The sequence below is a fragment of the Ambystoma mexicanum genome, chromosome 9 (genome assembly GCF_040938575.1).
Source record: "Ambystoma mexicanum isolate Mex_15411 chromosome 9, UKY_AmexF1_1, whole genome shotgun sequence".
NCBI classification, from domain to species: domain Eukaryota; kingdom Metazoa; phylum Chordata; class Amphibia; order Caudata; family Ambystomatidae; genus Ambystoma; species Ambystoma mexicanum.
In genome coordinates, this window is record NC_090931.1 from 745,531,019 (window position 1) to 745,551,911 (window position 20,893).

General features: G+C 45.1%; 1 protein-coding gene across 1 annotated transcript in view; it reads right to left on the minus strand.

Annotated features, from left to right (window-relative positions):
- The window catches only part of NEMP2 (nuclear envelope integral membrane protein 2), a 185,474-nt gene that overhangs the window by 136,064 nt on the left and 28,517 nt on the right, over nt 1-20,893 (minus strand). Inside the window, exons 2-3 of the mRNA XM_069615673.1 lie at nt 15,201-15,316; nt 14,801-15,032 (exon numbers count right to left, since the gene is read on the minus strand). Of these exons, the coding sequence (XP_069471774.1) occupies nt 14,801-15,032; nt 15,201-15,316 (348 nt within the window). The remainder of the gene's footprint in view (nt 1-14,800; nt 15,033-15,200; nt 15,317-20,893) is intronic.

Genomic DNA, 20,893 nt, shown 5'->3' on the forward strand with positions numbered 1-20,893 from the left:
TCGGCTACATATTGGGCAATTTATCTGGGAATGCTCTTGCTTGGGCTACACTCCTGGTTGTTACTAATAGCCCTATTCTTAGCGATTTCTTCGCCTTTGAAAAAGCGTTCTTGGATGTTTTCCAGTCTCCCAATCTGGCCTCCACAGCACAGAATCAATTGATGGATATTCAACAGGCAAATACCGATATAATAGCTTATATCGGCCGTTTCCGTCAACTGGCGACTGATTCCCTATGGCCAGAGATAACACAGAAGACCTTGTTTCGCCGGGGATTAAGAGAGGAATACAAGGATGAGTTGTTGCACATTCCTGAACCCGAAGATCTTCAGAAACTTATTGAACAAGTTTTGAGGATAGACCAGAGATTGGCCGAGAGAAAGGGGGAGAGACGTCGGTTTGAGAAGATGTTCCCGAGGCCTTCAACTCTACCGACTGGACTGCCAGTACCTTCGGATTCCTCTACTGAGCCTATGCAATTGGGTGCAGTAAGAGGTCCCTTATCAGGAGAAGAGAAGAAGCACAGGAGAAGTCTGCGATTGTGTCTATACTGTGGAGCTGCAGGTCACTATCTGGGTACCTGTCCTTTGCGTCCTATCAAGAAAGGGGGAAACTAGGAGACCTGTCGTCTACTGGAAAGGCTACGACAGGTCCTTCTTTGCTACAAGTCCTTTCTTGTGCCAGTACGGCGTTTCCACCTATGCAGCCAGCGGTCTTGATGATTTTGAAAATCAGTCTGAAGTGGCAGGAGAAAACAATTGATGTCCATGGATTGTTGGATTGTGGGGCTTCCGGTAATTATATTGATAAGGAATTCGCCATCAACAGCGGCATACCATTGCTTACCAGAAGGAATGCGATACCTGTGGAGTTCATTGATGGTACACCTTTATCTTCCGGACCCATACGATTGCATACAGTTGGCATGCTATTGCGAATCGAGGCTCATGAAGAGAGAATTGCTCTCGATGTCATCAAGTCACCTTCATATCAAGTGGTGTTGGGATTACCTTGGCTTCAGCGACACAATCCCTCGATCAATTGGGAGTCTCGTATTCTAGTGTTTACCTCTACTCTTTGTCTTCAGGAATGTTGTGGTTCCGGCACGTCATTGAAGCCACCAACTTCAACCCCTCTTACCTCTGGTAAGAACCCGTCTGGTTTGTGTTCCTTGTCCCAGATTCCACATGCATATGCTGACCTGAGGACAGTGTTTTCTGAGCCTGGAGACATACCCCTTCCACCTCACAGAACTTTTGATTGTTCCATTGACCTGATTCCGGGTGCGGTGATCCCTCATGGGAAGCTTTATTCTTTGACTCAGACCGAAAGACTGGTACTTCGAGACTACCTGGATGACTGTGTCGAAAAGGGATACATCGTATCTTCTAAATCCCCCGCGGGATTCCCGCTGTTTTTTGTGAAGAAGAAGGAGGGTACTCTACGGCCATGTATCGATTATCGTCAACTAAATGACATCACCCTTAAGGACAGGTACCCGTTACCTTTGATTCGGAACATCATGGAGTCATTAAGGTCAGCCAGAGTCTTCACCAAACTAGACCTTCGCGGAGCCTACCATCTGGTCAGAATCAAGGAGGGCGACGAGTGGAAGACGGCCTTTAAGACTCCATTTGGGCATTACGAATACAGGGTAATGCCCTTCGGGTTGTGTAATGCCCCGGCCGTCTTCCAGCGGTTTATGGATCACATCTTCAGCGACTTGATTGGCATCTCGGTCTGGGTTTATCTGGATGATATCCTGGTCTTCTCAGACAATCTGGAGGAACATGTTTCCCATGTACGTGAGGTCCTTCTACGTCTGTCACAGAATCAGTTGTTCGCCAAAGCTGAGAAATGTTAATTTCATCGGAACAAGATGGAGTTTCTGGGGTATGTGATCAGTGACGCTGGAATCCACATGGATTCTGATAAGGTACAAGCAATCCGAGATTGGAAACAACCTCACGACTTGAAATCCCTCCAAAGATTCCTGGGATTCGCCAATTTTTATCGGCGCTTCATTCCTCAATTTTCTCGTGTCACGGCCCCCTTGACACGTTTGACCAGTGTTAAGATTCCATTCCTTTGGGATTCAGAGGCGTCAGCAGCATTCAACCGTTTGAAGACGGCATTCAGTACAGCTCCTGTTTTACGTCATCCCAACGACGAGATGCCCTACATCGTTGAGGCTGATGCTTCCAACTTCGCTGTTGGTGCTGTTCTCTTACAGAAGCACCCAATATCTGACGAAGAACACCCGGTGGCCTATTTCTCACGAAAGCTCTCTCAGAGTGAACAGAACTACGCAGTCATAGAGAAAGAACTCTTGGCCATCAAGACTGCGTTTGAGGAGTGGAGACACCATTTGCTGGGTGGTCGTTTTTCGGTAGAAGTCCGTACCGATCATCGCAACTTGCAGTTTTTACGATCCCTGCAGTGTCGCACCGCTCGCCAGGCCAGGTGGGCCTTTTTCTTTTCTCACTACGACTTCAACATTTCTTACATCCCCAGTTCTCAGAACCTGAAGGCTGATGCCTTATCACGTTCTCTGGAGAAGGAAGAGAAGGATTGCAGTTTGAACACTCCATTGATTTCTCCTAAGCATTTTCTTTTGACGATTTCTCCTCATCTGCAGAGAATAGTACAAGAAACACTGGTGGACCCAGATCGAGCCGACATTCTGAAGCGACCACAAATCACTGAACGCAACAGTCTTCTGTTCTTTTTGAAATGTCTGTACATACCGACGTGTTCACTTCGGCTAGACATCCTCCAAGGGTTTCACGATTCACAAGTCGGTGGTCATCGTGGCGTCAAGGCCACTCAGGAGCTGGTTTCCAGACAATTCTGGTGGCCGGGTTGGGCCAAGGAGATCAAGAGGTATGTGGAGAGTTGTCCAATCTGCGCTCAGACTAAGACGCCAAAGAGAAAACCTTTGGGATTACTTCAGCCTACTGAAACACCGCCCTACCCATGGCACACCATCGCCACTGACTTTATCGTCGAGCTCCCGCCTTCTGAGGGGAACACTTGCATTATGGTGGTAGTGGACTGTTTCACGAAGTATGCTCACTTTATACCTTTTTCAAAAATACCTACCTCCTCTCAGATGGCTCTGGCATTTCTACACAACATCTACCGACTGCATGGATTACCGGAGAAGATCATCTCAGATCGTGGCTCGCAATTTCTCTCTTCATTTTGGCATCAATTGTGCAATAATCTTGGTATCCGCAGAGCCTTGAGTTCTGGATATCACCCGCACACAAACGGACAGACGGAGAGAACTAACCAAACTCTTGAGCAGTACCTACGCTGTTATGCCAATGCTACTCAATCCAACTGGGTGAAGAATCTTGATTTGGCTGAGGTGTCCTATAACAACGCAACGCATACTGTTACTGGTGTCAGCCCTTTCTTTTGCTCTACCGGACTACATCCCAAGTTGATTCCCTTTAGTCCAGTACTGCCCAGTGCTGTTCCTTCTGCTGATCAATTGGTTTTCGACATCCAAAAGCAGCACGACCTGGCCCAGGGTACCCTGGTTGAGGCAAGGGAGCGCATGAAAAGGCAGGTAGATAAGGGTCGGTCCACGGAGCCGGATTTCCGGGTGGGCGATTTGGTTTGGTTGTCCTCTAAGAATCTGCCAGTACGAAATCTGCCCACCAAATTGGCACCCCGATTCTTTGGGCCTTTCAGGATTTCTAAACGTTTGTCTTCAGTTGCTTTTCGACTGGTGTTGCCCCAATCTTGACGAGTGCATCCTGTGTTTCATGTCTCCCTTTTGAAACCCTTTGTGAAGGATGTCTTTGGGCGCTCCAGTCCTCGGCCATCCTCCATTCAAGTACGGGGGTCCCTGAATTTGAGGTGCAGGAAATATGTGACTCACGGATTCGTCGGGGTGTGCTCCAATTCCTTGTTGATTGGAAGGGCTACCCTGCTTGTGATCGCACTTGGGAGCCGTGCTGTCATGTGCATGCGCCCCGTCTTGTTCGTGACTTTTTCCCTCGTTGTCCATGGAAGCATGGGGCCCCAGGTCTTTCTGGGAGGGGGCATAGTGTCACGCCGCCCGCATTGGGGTCCACTTACTTGAAGCGGCGCGCCCCATCCTGGAGGTTGTACCCGCGCTTTCGCTTGGGGGCTCCTGGGTTGTCCTGGTCCTCGGGCGCTTCCGGGTTTCCTGGGCATGTTGGTCTGCGCATGCGCGGACGGCCGTTTCGCGTTCTCCGCGCATGCGCACTGCACGGGGCACTCGGTTCGGAGGACCTTGCGGTCCACGCCTCTCTCCAAGTCAACCAACGCTTGGGAGACAGCACGGCTTGCGTTCCAAGCCTCCTAGGTGTTGGTAGTCCTATTTAAGGAGCCCGGCCATTCATTCAAACCGCGTCTCAACGCGGTTTGATTCGGATCGTGTTTCCTCGCCGGTTCCTTGTGCCTTCCTTACCTGTTACCGGATTCCTGTTTTTCTTGTTCCTGGTACCCTCCTGGTACAACCTGAAGTTGTACTGTCCTGTCTTCCCTTCTCCTTGTCCTGTGGTTGGGGCCCCCTTTTTCCTTCTTCGGAGTTGGATGGTTCCCTTTCTGTGTCTGCTAGCTGGCTCTTGCTCTTGCACCTTGTCTGCCTGCCCGCTCTGCCTCCCTCTGCCTTTGTGCCTACCTTGTGGGCAATCCCACTACTTTCCTCTGCCGGATCCAGCCTCCAACCAACTTCCACTGTGTCCAGATCCTTGGGACTACCATCTTCCGGATCCAGTCTTCCTTGGGACTCAGTATCGTCATCTGGAAAGGCTCCCCCTGTCAGTGCTTGCACTGTCCTGACGCCACGCTAATCAGGGGAGAGCACACTTGTGGCGTTGGGAGCTGGTTCATCTCCAACCCGGTTCCATTCGGGCGGGAGCTGGGCTGGCTTCTCGCGTCATTAACCTCATCACCGCAGGACTCCCGACAGCCTGGCATCATCTTCAAGATCCTCAACCGGAAGAACAGGTACGCAGTCTATAACAGATGGCCCCCTCCAAATCTTCCCTAAATACCTGATCCTTCCAGAGCATCGACGCATTGCATCGCCATAAAGTGCTGCGCATGCGCAGCCCCCTCAACGATAATTTCAGGCTTGCCATCTTGTGATCTGACTAACTAACCAGGACTATCTCACAACCGAGAACCCTGTCCTGCAGCTCTCCCGACAAACAAATGTAGTCGATGCAGGTATAAGTATTATGCAACGGGGAAAAGAAGGTAAAGCCCCTATCCTGTGGATGAAATGACCTACATATACCGCATAAATAATGCGAATCCAATCAGGCCCGCAGAGCCCCCACTGGGTCTGCCCACATATTGAGGTCCCCCCACCCAAGAACAAGAGCTCTCTGCCTTCCCTCCTCACCTGCACAATCATTCTCTTAAAAAATCACAATAGCCCTTGATTAGGAGCATAGATAGTAGCAAACGACAAACGCATCCCCTCAAAAGCCCCAGACACCATCAGCGCCTGACTCTCTCCCCCTCTCCTAACCACCACATCCTCCAACCTCAACCTTATATGTAAAAGGATCCCCACTTCTTTACCTCCCCTGAGGACCAGTATACGCATCCAATCAAACCACAAGGAATTCTTCTCTCCCCCCCGTATCAGCCTCGTCTTCTGAAGAAATAAAACATCTGGCTTGGACCTCCTAAACTATCTGGCCACCAACGATCGCTTGGTCGGTGAATTTAAACTGCTCACGTTCAGCATCAGCACCCAGAGGCAGTCTGCGCTCACCCCCGCTCCCCCCTGCAGTCACTGCATGCATTGCCATGAAACCAACAAATCCATCCCACAACAGATCGCAGCCACAAGAAGACTAAATGCCAAGGCCACAAAACAATTCAAATATCAAGCCCTTTACCAGGTCCCCCACCCCAAACCAACACCACCCTAACCCTCCCCCAACTTGAGACTCCCATGCCAAAAAGAAAGAAAAATAGCAATGAACTGCCTCCTCTCCCTCCCTCCCTCCACACAACTCCTCCGTCCTTCCAAACCGAAAAGCCAAACTGGACACATCACCCTCCAAATCAAGGCAACAGCCTGCACATGTTTCACTCCTATGCAAGTCACTTCACTGGTGAAGGGGTGTTCAATCGCTTGTATTTCCACCTCCTCGGGACCCGCTTTCGCTCCATCAGCCCGCCCAACCCCTCCCACAGGACACCTTGGCCGGTCTCCCCTGGCGCTGTTCCCTTATCCATCTCCTGCTCTGAAAGGTGACTTAGTACGTGCTCCGCCTCAGCCCATTTAATCACCCTGTAGTCCACATCTCCAATCTCAAATGTCAAAGCGATAGGAAAGAACCATCAGTACCGAATTCCCCTCTCTGTAAGACATGTAGGGAGAGGTTTGCAGTCCCTTTGTCACGAAAAAGTCAAAGTAGAAAGGTCCTGATCAATCTGGCCAGAATCCCCTTCAAACTGTATACCTCGCTGCAATTTTGCTTTGTCCAGAACTGCCACCCTGTCAGTGTATCTAAGAAACTTGACCATCAATGATCAAGGGCCTTTCTCCTGGCCAGACCTCCACGGTGCAATTGCCACCTCCCTACCCCATCACTAGCAAACAATGAGTTAATGAGGGTCTCTGCACCTCATTCCACATCCCCCCCTTCTGTCCTTTCAGCCCAAATATTCTCTGATTATTTCGGCGTTCCCTGTTCTCCAGGTCATCCAACTTTCAAACAAATCCACATTGAGGTGGTTGGCTTCAATGCCCTCGAGCCCATTTTCAATCACCTCTACTCACGCACGTAGGTCTGAGACCGAGGCCTGCACCTCTCAGCACAAAGTTTTAATTTCCTGTAAAATGTCTTGCATCTTCTTTAGTGGAGGGTGCTCGTATGTCCACTGGGACCCATGAGTCTGCAGGCTCCACCCTGCTCTCCTGCTCCATTGTGCCTACCCCTTGAAACTGCTGCAGGCTAAGGGCAGCATTCTGCTGTATTTCCTCCAAGGAGCACCAATCCATCCTTAAAAGTGGGAGGACACCTCGAAAACACCAACCAAAACACAGGTAAAAAGCACTCCCAACACCTTATATACCGGGACGTTCGGGGGGGGTACTAACCAGCCCCTTGCAGACCCTCTGGAACCTACCAAGGTTAGATGCCAGAAAGAGGAGACAGTCCCTTACAGGAAAAGTACCCGAGCACCAATCCATCCACTGTCAACGCACCAGATTGGCCCCACACCAACTTCACACAGCCAGACAAGGAAAGGCCACTAGTGCTCTAGCCCAAGTTCGTTACTGCAGCGTGGACAGTCCTTGCTACAGAGCCTCCCAGCCAGGAGCCTGCAGGTCCAACTCCTTCCTTTCGTCTTCCGCAGTAAATCCCCTGCAAACCGCCAGCAAGTTGCAGTGCCGGCTGTGCCACCAACCTCCAGACCTAGTCCTGCTCTTCCCGCGCTCAGGGCTCCACACTGCGACCCCAGGGGGCACAACAACTGTCCCAAATGATCTACCGGGGATGCATTTCCTGCCTGGCCAGGAAATCACCACGCTCCACACCAGGTCCACGGGCCTCCTCCTGCCCCATTGGAGATCCTGCTCTGCCTCCCTCTCTAATCCTCAATGAGGCCCATGCAATAGGGCCGGGCAACAGCACTGCCCAGCGACCTATGCAAGGCCGCACAACGGTGGGCCTAGGTTGCGGGTCCTCACTTGGCAGTCCAATATCAATGCCCCCCCCCCCCCCAGTGTGTAAAGGGAGGACTGCTCACCAAACCGTCATGTCGGCCCTCTGCGGTGATGTGACAATCACCTGTTGCAATCCAGGGCTTCCATCCCCGACTCAGTGTACCTGAAGATCCCGGCCTCCGGGGGCCAGGACATGTCCCACCTGCTCAGCTGGGATCTCCGTCCTGCAGCACCCCTCCTGGAATGGCCAACACACCACCTGCAGCGTCGGCCCACAAGTCGGTTTCCACCCTCCGCCACTGCACAATACGAGATGCGCCTTCACCAACAACAGGCTGCCCTGTGCTCTGCACCAACGAGAGGCCCTGTAAGGCCCTCTGGGTCCCGTTCAGGTGTCAAAACCCCAATCACACCATCCAAGCAAGCATATGTAAGCCCCACATTCAAGGCACAACTTCCCAGTTTGGCATAAATCACCTTGGAAAGGGCAGGGGGTAGCTGAGCTAAAGCTCAGGCCGCCAGCTTAGCCTGTGCCCCCTGGTGGTCTCCCCTAACCTTCTTACCTTTGAGACCCAGAAAGCCCAGAAAGCCCAAAGATCTGTAAGATTCACGGAGGAGGACCCAGCTACTGACCATAAAACCAGACAAAGGACTGACCGAAAGGGAACCAGGGAAACCAGGGAGAAGCCAGCGTGAAAACGCTCCTGCCCAGGAAGTTCAAGCCTGGCAACCAAGACGCTGGACAGAGAAGCAGGTCCTCAGTCGAGATGAGGTGGGTGGAAGGTCGGAGGAAGTCTAGGGAGCTGGAAGGAGGCCCGACCAATGTAGAAGTGATAATCTGGTTAATGGTGTCATGACCTCAGCGAGGTGGACCGGTTGGTCCCTTAACGCTGATACCATTAAACCCGGAATCTCTGCAGAACCGAAGCAGGGTAGAGAGAAGTGAGGCAAGAGCGGCGGCCAACGACAAACGCAGAAGAGAGGCCCCAATGTCCCAGGAAGAACCGCCAATGTGGTCCCAGGAAGAAAGAGGTAACGGGAACCATGATAGACCCACTAGAGGCTTGGGGGAGAGTAAAGAAAGCATCAGGAGTAAGCTCCCTCATCTTATTGTTGTAGAGCTGGCCAAAGCATCAGGAGTGATCGCCCGTGTATCAGTAACTCTTGCAAAGCAGATCAAAGCATCGGGAGTGATGTCCCTCATGTCATTAATTCTTGCAGAGCTGATCAAAGCATCAGGAGTAATCTACCTCGCCTCAGTAATTGTTGTAGCACTGGCTAAAGCAGTAATTGCCTCTTCATTAATTAGCTGGGGCACATAATTCATTATCACAATTCATCCTGAACTATATTCCTGCATATTTCTGTCTTTACATACCCTTTGTAAATTGCTGAACGTAACTATTACTTTACACAAAGTATAGTGGCTTGCTCTTGTTCCAATACTGTATTGTTTTAGAAAGCGCTTTGTTCCAATACTGTATTGTTTTAGAAAGCGCTTTGACACACAAGGGTCACTAGTGTCTGACAACTCAAATCAAATATATCCCACAATGCACCTTTTGCCAGTTCAAAACACCTAGCTATTTCTATTCAGCTGTCTGAGAACTACATTTCCCAGAAGCCCTAGAGGTCACTACTGCTTTCAAATTCCCAGGGCTAGAGAGGAATGGGGCAGATTAGACGCTGCCTACAGGGCACACATCGTTCTTGCATTTAACATGTTTCCAGACCTTCCTGATTTGTACAGCGATTGCTTAACAAGCTCTTCTGTTGTGCCTGCTTTTGCCAGAACCTGCTCCAGTGCCATTTGCACTCTACCCTACAGCACTTGCCCTGCCCTGCATCCCCTGGCTCTCTACCCTGCAGCTTCCCCTGGCTCCCCTGTCTGAAGTCTCTATTCCTGTGCCCTTAGCCCCTTGCTCTGCCCACAGTTCTCTTGTCTGCAGTTCTTTGCTTCATGCCTGGTTAGATTCCCTTGATATCTTCCCTTAGATTACATGATTCCACTTAGTCTGTAGTTCCCTTATTTCCAGTCTGCCATTCAGTCATTCATTCCAATCCAGAGTATTCAGTCTGCAGTTAAGTCCTTGTTATTTTGACCTAGATTGTCCACTCAGTTTAGTTCCTTGATTTCAGTTCGTAGTTTCCAATCCTCAGTGCTCTTCAGCTTATTTTCCGGTTCTCTTGCCAACACTCTTACTTCATGTTCTCGGTCTTGAACCTTGCTTACTTCAACTTATTGTTTTTTCTTGCATATGTCTTTGAAGGTTTGTGTTACTTTGTGATTCCTTTGTCCACACTTTGGCTGATGGGGTTTCCAGCAGGTAATCTGTGTCAATTTCCTTTGTCAAATCTCAGTATTGTCCAATGTGCCATATTTGTTAACAGTGTGCTGTTTCCTGTTTCAGGAGGCAGTCACTATTCTGTTATTGCTGGACTGGTACAGGCTTTCATTCTCTTTCATCCTATGAGCAGCCCTAGATGTAAGGGGTGTAATCTGCCATTCGGTACGCCCTAAAAATAGGCAAATACTCCCAACAAATATAAATGGGGAGTAAAACTACTCCAGAGGGGGTGGGGGGGGAGAGTCAATAGACACATAGGAACAGGTGCCCCTACTTTCACCCATGCAGCTGCAAGGATAGGTTTGGACCAGTAGTGCACTTAGTACCACAGGAAGAAACTACCGTTATACTGCTCGATATGGAGAGGTAACAATGTATATCTTACGTGGCATGAGTAAACTAGGTGAAAATGTGTATTTTTTACAAAAAACATTTCTCTTTTACAGTTAAAATATATACCTCTCTTATAAAATACTCTCATTGGGATTGGGACTTAATGTTGTACTTCCTAAAAATGCATTTTACTCCCAACTTTAAGGAGTGAAATTCTCTCACTTCAGAATCTTATCTAGAGAACTGCCTAGGAGTAATGCTTCCATACTCTTGCCATAGGGTTCAGACACAGAAGCCCGCTCCTGCTCCCTTCAATGAGCATTTAGAAGAAGGCACTGAAATAACTTGCTCAGAAGCCTAGAGTTTTGACACTGTAGGTAACCCTGACCAGGTTATGTGTACACCCCAAGTGAAAACCACATGATGCGTTTAAAGTTGATGACACTGCATGAAAATCGAAGGGGTTGTGACAAAGTGATGGAGCCCTTTTATCTGTATGTCAAGTAAGAAATATGTTTGTATAGTAAAGTAATAATCTGCTCAAATTAGAATACAATCATAGAAAGTCAAAAAGAAAATTCTGCTCTGAAATCAATTTTGGGAGTGGTGTAAGGAGTCTGCATAAATAGTAAAAACAAAAACATTATTAAGATGTATTTTGCAGAGGAAACATCAGCCTACAGACTAAACCAGACTAAAATCAATTTTCAAGTTGCAAGTCTATTTTTGGGCATTTGTCTGCAAAAGATAGAAAATGGATTTAATGCAAGCTGATTTAACTCAATTTGAAAATGATTTGGACCCGGAGGTGCCCCACTGCTTCCAAACACCAATTAAAAATGAAAACAATTGATTTATAGATCAAATGAGTTCTATCCACTTTCATCACATTGAAATACCCAGTCAGGCAAGTGGTGAGTACTGGTTTCTCCCGAGTCCATCAATTGAAATGATTCTTCCTTTACCTTGCTATCCCACAGACCGCTGATGCAGCCGTGTCGCAGTTCGACTTATGCCAGTGCCATTCATAGTGTGTGCTCGTGTGCATCTAAAATGCTGATGAATGCTTGTTAATAGAAACCACCTTGAGGAAGTCACACTTCTCCAGTTCCGAGTGTCTTGCATTGGCTGCCACAGGAGAAGCCATTAAGTCTTGGAATGCCTGCGGGACGGATATACACAGTCTCATTTTCTCTAAGACCATTGACGTCTTGGCACTCAAAAGGTCAAGTTAATGGTCTTATGCGTGACCTATCACATATTGTTCGGCAACAACCGTCCATTCCTGAATCAATGTCATACAACAGATTACAGTTCCTCCTCACCCAAGTTCCCAGTCCTGGTGAACTAAGATCTAGCTCTTCCAATCTCTTCACTATCCCAAGAACTAGCCACTGACGATTAGAGGGAAAAGTCTGATCTTACGGATCCGAGCCTCCACACTAGCATAGGACCCCTGCCTTCAAATGTGCAATTTCATACAAACAGAAATAACTGGTTCTTTGCTCGATAACCTAAAAACGTGTGGTTCAGTTATATTAATACTATGAAACAGTTCTTTGGTGAATGGGTGCTCTATGGGAAAAAAACATAACAAAAAGCAATTCTTCACTATGACGGATATTTATGTGATGAATAATAAGATAGTCCCATGTATTGGTGGATGATGGTAGGGAAAAAGCAGGCCATCAATGCAAACAATGGAAATTATTGATGCAGTTTTAGCCCCAAAAAAGGAGAAAGTAGAATCTGACGTTTGTTCCGATTAAAACAGATGAGGAAATGGGTCTTAAGCAGTGGTTTATAGAGGTCACAAATGCCAGGGAATGTGTACAGGATATTACATACTAACTGGAAAAATGTATGCTTTCAGCCCCAGAAACTTGGAGTGAACAAAATATCTCCATCCCTGCTAGCAAGTTTAAAATTAGATGGCATAACGGGGACATGATAAACATAATTCTTTTGTTTTATTTATTCATTTCATTTGTAAAGAGCACATACAACCTGGAGGCATTGAGGCGCTGTTCCAGGTACAAGTCACAAAGTCATGCTTTTGTCATGCAATCGTGTTTTTAGTCACATAAAAACAAGGGTTGCACAGGTGTCGTTACAAATGTAGCACAGTTACACAATTGAGAAGCATTATCATACATGTTAATCAACCAGTGTGGTGGTAAAAGGGTTAAGTGTTTGGCAAGTAGGTGCAGTGGGCAAGTGGGGTTGCGGGTTTGGAGAAGAGCAGAGTTTTGAGATCTTTATGAAAGATCCAGTAGGATTTATCAGCCCTCAAGGTGAGGGGGAGGTCGTTTCAGAGTTTCTCAGCAAGGTAAGGGAAGCTTGAGCCTCCGGCTTTGCATCTCTTTACTTTGGGCACGACTAGTCGATCAGTATAGGGGATCCTTGTGGGTCTTGAGGAGTGAGCTTTGGAGATTCTCTGGGTAAAGTATGGGGTCAGTGTATTGGAGAGGCACTTGTGGGCAATGGATAGTGGTTTGAAGGTGATGTGCTCCTGGATGGGAAGGCAGTGAGCTTCTCTTCTAGCATTGGAGATGTGTTCTCTTTTCGGGATATGGAGGGCTGCTCTCAAGGTGTTTTTTTGGATGACTTGAAGTTTCTGGATATTTGCAGAGGAGGTGGATGGGAATAAGACGTTCCAGTAGTCGAGCTTGGAACCAATGATATCATGAGAAATGGTAAGACAGTTATTTTGGGTGAGGAAGGGTCTGGCTGCATTGAGGACCGTGGTAGTGTAGGCTGCTGAAGAGGCAATGGTGCTCACTTGTCTAGACATAGTGAGTGAGGAGTCAAGGTAAACTTCTAGAGTGTTTACTGAGGTTTTACACTGCTATCTCGCAAAACATACAACACTGGCTTCCAATCACCCAAAAAAACATTTTAAAAAGGTCTAGTCTTTATAGAAGGAGCCTGCTCAGCTCATCCAAAAACAAGCTACTTTTGAAAGTCCTACCAAGGGGAAAAGGATCACTGCTTCATCTCATTGCTCGCCTCTTTGCAAAGGCAGAGAAACAGAATGGTATTACCAGATCTAGCATCACCAGGATAGAGTGATCATAGCTCGGAAAAGCAAAGAGCAACCCAGACAGTTCTACTATATGATTTTACACCACCATATGAGCAGTAGAAGTTTGTATTGGTGGGATTGACACAACTCCGACCATTCCCCAAAGCAAAATCATAGGCCACCCTTTTGTCTTGCTTGATCTTGAAGACTACTACTTCCATTCTAATCTGGTCTTGCCTGGAGGAGCACCTATTATAGACGGAGCACATTAGATAGCACTGACAAATATTGGCTCTGGTTGATATTCTTACTGAGATTTATGGAAAGCGTTGTGCATGTACTGAGATGATGTGTTGTTTTTTTTTAAACTGGCCTTGTGTCACACCTTGAGTTGAGCGGGATGTGCAATACCTTTCTAAAGAACTGGCAAATCACCCGTCGGTGAAACTAAACAGAAGGTCCACTAGCTTATGTGATTTTTGCACATGTTTTGACCAAGGGTATGGTGAATAGCTTCAGTAGCTTTGGAGAAGTCTGCCGTCTGTAATGAACAAGTGCCTGGCTGGTCCTACTCTTCAGAATGGTTGACACAGCTAGACAACTACTAAAAAAATGGAATTGGATAATGGAAAGGTCTCATTAGTGGAGCAGTTTGCCTCAGCATCTAACGACTGTAAAGCAAACCCTCTCGTCTAGAAAGGTGTATAGGATGACAATGTCAAGGAAGTAAAGGGTATAGGTAGTGGTAAAGAAGGGTGTCACTAAGGTGAATCTGACTCAAGAACAGACAGAGAATGACCAGTGTCTAATTGCGCGTGCATTCAAAGTAACACTACATTTTATGTAAAGAGTTACAGGAATGAGGGAAGTAAGCATGGAGATTTATAAGTTTTGATAAAAAGGAGGAATGCAGGTAGCCCGACATTTGAAAACGTGTGTAGGAGCAGAAGGATGGCTGTAAAAGCAGCTAAACTACCAGGGCACTAGTGGATGACACATGAAGAAACTAATACTGTGCATGTCAATCTTACCTAGATTTCTAACCTAGTCTAGCCAATACAAGGCATGGTAGGAATTCTACGGCAAAACAGGGAGGACTCTAACAAGACTGGCCAGTAATACACAATATGATGTAGGAACTGTCCAGAAAGATCTGAATAATACCATAAACGACAAACAAATATATCAACTGTAAACATCATAGCACGTCTCAGTTATTCAAATGAGGTTATATTACAGACCATTTTATGAACGTTTCTGCACCTCTTAGCATTGAGAAAGAGACTCAATTTTGACACGTATTCATTAAAGGGCGACTAAAGGGGCCACATTCATTAGTACTCAGTATGCTATTGGGATCACACTGTCGAGTATTCAGCACACAAACCCTTCATCGTAAAGACATACTCTTCAACTTACCATTTCTTCTAGCGTGTATCGTGTACAAGGAATGTGGGTCCGTTGGCTGCACTTGGAAGCATGCGTCGTCATCATATTCATTTAGGTTTATAATCTGCTTGGTACATTCTGCCCACTGCCAAAGGTTGTGCAGTGCACATTTCAAGTAAACAGAGATATTTTCTGGAGACTGGCAATTTCCTTTATTTGATATGTGCACAATTACAAAGGGGTCTGTGCTGTTAATTGCAACCTAAGGGTCAGACGAAGAAAAGGATTTATTAGACTGAAGCAGAATGCATTCCGTGGTGAATGGGTCTCCCTCAATTTTGTTTACCCACAAAACCTTTAAGTTAGGAAATCTTAACATTAAATATCAAAATATGTATGTGTCACAAATGGCATGACATTTCATATTTACCTGAATAGTTGACCAGATGTTCCTAAACTGTAGATCTGTGTTTGGTACATGGCAAAAACAGTTAATTCTTGAGCCATCCAAGGTGTCGGTGTCCTTAAAAAGTGTGCATCTTTTTACTAAACAAAAAACAAACAAAAAAACATCACAAATTAGGTAATTTGCAAACTGATTAACAATCAAATCTAATTGTAAGTTTTGTTAAGTTGAGTTTCTAGTGCACAAAGTTAAATCCTAATAGGAGTGTCATAGGGTTCCACCTTGAACCAAGAAGGATGCCAAGGCCACATGCTATATGTAGTTCACTATATTTTATTAAGGTATATTTTACAAACAGTGACTAAAATTAAATAAAACTGGCATCTTGTTTGTAATGGTATTCTCTAGATGGGATCGGTCACAACAATTCAAATTATTTTACAGAAATAATTCGTTTTTCTGATCAGATAAATGACAAACATATATCTCTAATAGAAGACTGACAGCAAACTAAAAGTTCATCCATCTTTTTTTCATTGGATCAGGATGCTGACCATTACCCTGCAAGTGTGATTTCTACCATTCCCACTTTTGAGGATGGTATGGATAAAAAAACCAAATCTGTCGACACAAGGTGTTCGGCCCTTCAATTAATGTCTGCCCATCCTGGAGCGCTCTTGTTTTTTACTTTACATCAAGGCCTTCATAAGGACATAACATTAATACACACAAAGACATCATTTGCTTGACTACCCCTAGAACTTCATATTAATTCTGTAATACAACAAGGTGCTACTAACCTTAATCTTGTTAACAAATGGGGGGAAGCGTTACATTTTCCTATCTTTCTCATAAACCACGCTTATTCATGCTGTGGAACCTACAGTGATAATCGCATATTTTAATCAATGATCCTTTTTATTCTCCATCGTTTTCATAATTATTGTTAGTAGTGAAAAATAGAATAACCTGGATTCTCAAATCGCATGCACCATAAATATAACACCTGGTGCTCTTCACCAGGTGTCCAATTTTGATTCAACCGTACCTATTTATGAAATCCATCGCCAGAAACAAATATCCAACCTAATTTTCATTAGCAACCATTGGTTGGTAAGGTAAATGCCCCATTTCTCAATTCACTGCATAATCCTTATTATATATCTATTTCTCTATTTGTGCATTTCCCCATGTGATTATAATACTAGATCAGACTACCAGACTTACACATAACTACTGTGAGTGTGCCTCGCAGGTGTTTTCCGGACTATCATAAATAGGTACGGTTCAAAGATGGCCGCTGTTCAGCATGCAGAAGGCTGACACCATTATGCAGACCAAAGTTATTCTGCGAGAAGCCAGGAAACAGCTTTTTAAATAAAAGGATTGTGAGAAATGGGACACTTCAATATGTAAAAATATGCATGACTGAGTATATTCATGCAAAATCTTCGTGGTACGTGACCACCAAGGGAAAGAACGAATGTTACAATGCCAATCGAACATGTTTAAAGATGGCTGCCAAAAACGTGCTGAATTTTAACACAATTACGTGGTTCATAGTAATTCTGCCCTCTGCAGTACATAGTGAGAATGTGCCGCGATCATATGATTAAATCAACGGAGAAACAAGGAAATGGTTTTTATACCCGACGGGAGACCGTGAAGGAGAGTCCGGAAAACACTTGGGAGGCGCATTCACAGTAGTTATGAGTAAGTCTGACACTATGGTCTAGCATTATACTACTATGCGGAATTGCACGAATAGAAAAATAGATACGTGATAAGGATTATGCAGTGAATTGAGAAACGGGGCATTTACCTTACCAACTTAATGAACTAAAAGCATGTATGCAATGTTTATGAATTAAAATTAGGTCAGATATTTGTTTGACGATGGATTTCATAAATAAGTACGGTTGAATCAAAATTGGACGCCAGGAGAAGAGCACCAGGTGGTATATGTTTTATTTATGGTGTGTACGATCAAAAAAATAAGATTTGTTTTTTTTCACTACTAACATGATATTTGGAAAACGATAGAGAATAAGAAGGACAATTGCACAATACAAATGAATAAACAAACAAACAATTGATTGAAATATATGATTATCACTGTAATTAAACGCTTTCCCCATGCGTTAACAAGATTACGGTTAGTAGCACATTGTGGTTTGGACAAGTTTGATGTAAATGTTCATACTAGAAGGACCCTCACCTAATGGTTTTATTTGTTGTATTACAGAATGAATATGAAATTCTAGAGTTAGTCAAGTGAAAGGATTTCATTATGTGAATTAAGTGCATGTCCTTATGAAGGCCTTTATGTAAAGTAAAGAACAATAACGCAAAAGGATGGGCAGATCTTAATTGAAGGACCGAAACATCCCGCGTCGACATACTTAGCAGCCTCAAAAACAGAAATCACATCCGCAGGGTAATGGTCTAAACACTGATCCAATTAAAAAAAAGAAGGATGAACTTTTAGTTCGTCGACAAATCCTTCTATTAAAGATATATGTTTGTCATTTATCGGATCAGAAAAATGAATTATTTCTGTAAAATAATAGTGTGACTATGCCCAAATGACTAAGAATAGCAAAATGAAAACAATGAGTATGTAATATCTTTAATGCACAAAAGGCACTTTGTTACTAACCCCAAACTGCACTGTTGCATTTTCGTGAGTAGTTTTGCACATCTATAGGCAGCTGTTTTGTATAAAATGCGTGGATCATTGATGTCTGTTAATTTTCTGTGTTATATGTTTTCTTATTAAGCTCATTCTTAACAAATACATTATTTTTTATGATAATGAGATGATGTTTGTTGCAGTTAATGGAGTTTACCTGTATTTTGTCCATAGGTGAAAAACTCACAAAAGTGAGAGGGGCAGCTTGCAACTCTCTTTTGTCATTTTGAGACTATCCATATCCTTGACCATCCTATATGAAAACTACACATAAGCAAATGGTATCGGTACATCAACAATATTTTTGGGATTTAGTATGGCGCAGTGGACACTTTGCCTGAGCTTCTACCTTATCTGAATAACATTGATCAGGGACTACAATTTACTATGAATGTTGCAAATCCTGATGTACATTTTTGGGACGTTACTATGAATAATGCGCATGATGAACAAGGCTTCATTACTAATATTTACTATAAACCAATCGATAAGAACAGTCTTTTGAGAGCTGAACATTTTCATCCTAAGCTGATCAATCAACATCTGCCTCATTCGCAGTTTTCGACTGAAACGTATTCTTTCCGACCATGATGAATTTACCCAGCAACTGGCCATTATGTCTAAAAGGTTTGAGGACCATGGTTATGACCACGGACTAAAAATGGAATGTTGCGATAATGTTGCCCTTAAGGATAGACCGTCTCTTCTAGAGGTTGGTTTCAAGACCTCCAGTCCAGACCCGATATATGTGACTACATATTCAAATCAAAGCTAATTTTTTTAAAAGATCTGGCTGGAAAAATTGGAATCTGATCACACATGATGGAACCATCAACGATTTGTTTCCTAGTGTTCCTATCTTCTATTACAGGAGAAGTACCAATCTATGCCAATTGTTGGTTTTATCTGAATGTGGGTATGGGGCTACACAGACAGTTCTTGAACCTAAGAGAAAGGGTACATTTTCTTGTCTCAATTGTGGTAATTTTAACTCCATTATTAAAGGTTCATTCATTGATTGATTTGTCGAGGTCAGTTTGTCCAGTCTAGACAAGTGCCACTTCCTCCTAAAGGAAGTCCAGCGCACTTCATGTTTACTCACTACTCGCCCAAAGCATGCAAGTACATGGATAAATGGCACAATGATACACAGAGCAAGTAACCTAGACACTTACCACAGGAAGGTGCATTTGACTTGGATAACATAACGAGCCTGCGAAAGGCTTTAGAGAAAAAAGTGCACATGAACATCAACAGCAATGCGATAGCTATCTAGACCAGTATACTGAAGTTACCAAGAGACAGACTGAGTACAAGACCCAAGCACTGAAAGACACCCAAGAAAAGCTGCTAGGAGCAAGTTAATTCCCTAAAAACTGAGTACTCCAACCTGCAGGTACTAACTCACGAAGCCGGGTACAAATTTATATCCCGTAATCCAAGGGGAGCCCCCGCTAAAGGAAACTCCCTAAAATATGCTGGACACTTAAAACCCTGCCATTTTAAATGTTGCACCTGACCTTCAACCGGCTAGTCCAAACTCCACCCAACAGCCAACCTATCATCAGTTTATCCCAATAAACTCGATGGTCTGGCCATTTACCCCTTAAATACAAGCTGAACTCTTTTCGCCTTCCTCAGCCACATTTGAAGAGTTCCCGAACTGGACAGCCATTCCTGCTCAGATAGTTACCTGGAGGAGGCGATACTTTAGTTACTGTACATGCCCCCTGGAGCACTACTGATTCGTTTACTACCGTTCAGAGATTCCCAAAGATACCAGAAGGTGCTGTTAAGTTCCAAGAGGAGCTTCAAGTAATAATAGACTTATCATCCTACGTGCGCTCATTTCAATCAATTGTTGCATTCAGTGCTGCCCACAGATGCCTTTAACCTGCTGAAAGTGCATGCAAACTGGTCAGCTGAAAAACCTGCCACTGCTAGTGTCCTGAAAACCTATACCGATAGGCTGCTATAAGATATCACTGAAATGTGCCCTTGAAAGACTGATTGGTCTAACATTAATGTATGCAAGCAGTACAAGGGTGAAAATCCTGCGGAATGTCACAAGCGTTTGAAACGATGTTTTGAACAATACTCTGGGATCGTTGATGCAGCCCTTGTAGCGCCTCAAGCCGTGCTGGTTCTGTTTGTTATAGGTTGTCAAACTAACATATCAGAGGGAATTAAGGCAGTGCTAATAGGATGGGAAGGCAAGGGTTTGGATAGTGGTTTTATTAGCTGCACTGCACTTTCATGAAAAGGTCAAAAGACAGAAAGAAACTACTGAAGCCAAACATATAGCGTTGCAGATACATAGTTTACAACCTTCACAGGGGAGCAGAGGGATCCGCCCCAGGCCAGAAGTGTGAGGAGAGGGAGATAAGCACCCCAATCATATGAACCAGTGCAAACTGCAGAGAGGTATTACACACATACGTACAGCGATCAGTGCAACTACTGCAAAGAGTTTGGACACTGGAAAGCCGAGTGTTCACATTGGCCTCAGTAGGACGGTCCAGGCAGACAGCCAACCACGCCAAGTAGAACGACAAGGTTTCAGCCTCCACCACCACCACATCAGAGCGATGGTTAGAATTGCCAAGGGGTCTCCGACCATGTTGCACCACTCAATCAGCATACAGGGCAGTCGGATCGATTGATTTGTGTTATTGCTAGCCAAAATATTTCATGTTTGGTTGACAATGGAGCATCACGCTCAACTCTAAAAGCTTCTGAGTTTTCATGATCGATGCATTCCGATGAAACTGTTAATGCTGTTGGTATAGGGGGTTCGCCAATACCGCATCCTGCGTCTACTCCGCTTATGGTCACAATAGGCCCCATTTCTGACCAACAAGCATGTCAGGTCCAAGGAATCCAAAAACAGGCAAGACTGAAATTCCAGAAGCAGGAGAAACCAAATGAGGGAGCGCCTTAAGTCAGGAAGTCTTTAAGAGTGTTGTTTCCCTGTAAATGGAACAAGATAAGCATTGCCTTCACGGTGCAACAGTAGACCTCAGGG